Source organism: Histoplasma capsulatum, genomic scaffold (assembly GCF_000149585.1).
Source record: "Histoplasma capsulatum NAm1 scaffold_2 genomic scaffold, whole genome shotgun sequence".
NCBI classification, from domain to species: Eukaryota; Fungi; Ascomycota; class Eurotiomycetes; order Onygenales; family Ajellomycetaceae; genus Histoplasma; species Histoplasma mississippiense.
In genome coordinates this window covers 2,302,198-2,304,423 of record NW_001813981.1, presented here as the reverse complement: position 1 = coordinate 2,304,423, position 2,226 = coordinate 2,302,198, and the positions used below count along the sequence as shown (strand labels likewise).

Sequence of the window (2,226 nt, the reverse complement as noted above, 5' to 3'; positions counted from 1 at the left end):
GTCATCGCGATATTTGGATGAACTGCATGGCAAGGCGCCTCGAGATGCTGCAGCTGACCGACTGAGAAAAAGATGAAGGTTGACTTAATGGACATTGATATTCCAGGGTCCAAACCAGACGAAGCTGAATCCAAGCCAAAAGGCGGTGTTCAAAGGGGTGGACTTCAGCCCAGAAAGCTCATCAATCTCGATAATCTCGTGTTTGATCAAGGAAATCACCTAATGACTAACCCAAATGTCAAATTGCCACAAGGTTCAACAAAACGAACTTTTAAAGGATATGAAGAAATTCACGTCCCAGCTCCCAAACCAAAGAAAGATCCAAGTGAGCGTCTTATTCCCATTTCAGATCTTCCAGATTGGGCACGTGCCGGTTTTAGGAACTCCCAAAAGCTCAACCGCATCCAAACAAAATGTTTCCCGACGGCCTTCAACGATGATGGTAACATGCTTGTGTGTGCCCCAACAGGCTCTGGTAAAACCAATGTCGCTATGCTTACAATACTACGTGAAATTGGGAAAAATCGGAATCCCGAGACTGGCGAAATCATGTTGGATGACTTCAAAATTGTTTACATCGCACCATTGAAAGCGCTTGTCCAGGAGCAAGTTGGAAATTTCGGCGAGAGGTTGAAGCCTTACGGTATTCGCGTCTCGGAGCTCACGGGTGACAGGCAACTCACCAAACAACAAATAGCCGATACGCAGATTATTGTCACCACACCTGAGAAATGGGATGTTATCACGAGAAAAGCGACTGACACTAGCTATACACGCCTTGTACGGCTTATAATCATAGATGAAATCCACTTGCTCCATGACGACCGAGGGCCCGTCTTGGAAAGTATAGTGAGCAGGACGATTCGTAAAATTGAACAAACGGGCGACCCAGTACGGCTCATTGGACTTAGTGCCACACTGCCTAATTATCGTGACGTGGGCAGCTTCCTGCGCGTTGATCCGATCAACGCCCTTTTCCACTTCGATGGTTCATACCGACCATGTCCACTGAAGCAAGAGTTTATTGGTGTGACTGACAAAAAGGCTATAAAACAACTGAAAACCATGAACGATGTTTGCTATACTAAAGTTCTTGAGCAAGTTGGTACAAATAAAAATCAGATGTTAATTTTCGTCCACTCGAGAAAAGAAACGGCAAAGACAGCCAGGTACATTCGAGACAAAGCTGTTGAGATGGAAACCATTGGCCAAATTTTGAGAAGTGACGCAGCCAGTCAGGCCATCCTGGCGGAAGAAGCAGATGCGGTCAACGACCCGGCGTTAAAGGACCTCATGCCCTACGGCTTTGGTATACATCATGCTGGGATGAGTTTGGCCGATCGCACGTCCGTTCAAGAGCTCTTCGCCGACGGTAGCTTGCAAGTTCTTGTCTGTACTGCCACCCTTGCGTGGGGTGTCAATCTTCCAGCTCACACAGTCATTATCAAGGGAACGCAGGTGTACTCGCCGGAGAAAGGTAGCTGGGTTGAGCTGAGTCCTCAAGATGTGCTGCAGATGCTTGGCCGTGCGGGTCGGCCGCAATATGATACGTTTGGAGAGGGAATCATCATTACGTCTCAGACCGAAATGCAATATTACCTATCCTTGCTTAATCAGCAACTTCCTATAGAAAGTCAATTGATGAGCAAGCTCGCAGATAATCTAAATGCAGAAATTGTGCTCGGAAATGTACGCAATCGCGATGAGGGAGTTGATTGGCTTGGCTACACTTACTTATTTGTCCGAATGCTTCGATCCCCCGGTCTCTACAGTGTTGGCACTGATTATGAAAATGATGAAGCCCTTGAACAGCGACGAGTGGATCTCATCCATTCTGCGGCAACCGTTCTTGAAAAGGCTAACCTTGTCAAGTACGATAAAAAGTTGGGAAGACTCCAATCTACTGAATTTGGTCGCATCGCTTCACATTATTACATCACGCATAGTTCTATGAGTACATACAACTATCACCTTCAGCCCCATGGTGTCCTACAATCGAGCTTTTCCGTATATTCGCTCTCAGCGATGAGTTTCAAATATATTCCAGTTCGACAGGACGAAAAGTTGGAACTAGCCGAAGTTACTTGGTCGTGTCCCAATTCTAGTGAAAAGAAAGCATTGAGGAACCTCACGCAAAGATCAATGTCCTCCCTACAAGCATATATATCTCGCTTGAAACTGGAAGGGTTAGCGTTTAATGGCTGATATGGTATATGTTACCCAGTC

The 2,226-nt window shown here is 46.2% G+C and overlaps 1 protein-coding gene across 1 annotated transcript in view; it reads left to right on the top strand.

Moving 5' to 3' along the window:
- The window catches only part of HCAG_02755 (hypothetical protein), a gene marked incomplete at both ends in the record, with an annotated part of 5,706 nt that overhangs the window by 527 nt on the left and 2,953 nt on the right, over window positions 1-2,226 (top strand). Inside the window, one exon of the mRNA XM_001542534.1 lies at window positions 107-1,954. Coding sequence (XP_001542584.1) covers window positions 107-1,954 — 1,848 coding nt within the window. The remainder of the gene's footprint in view (window positions 1-106; window positions 1,955-2,226) is intronic.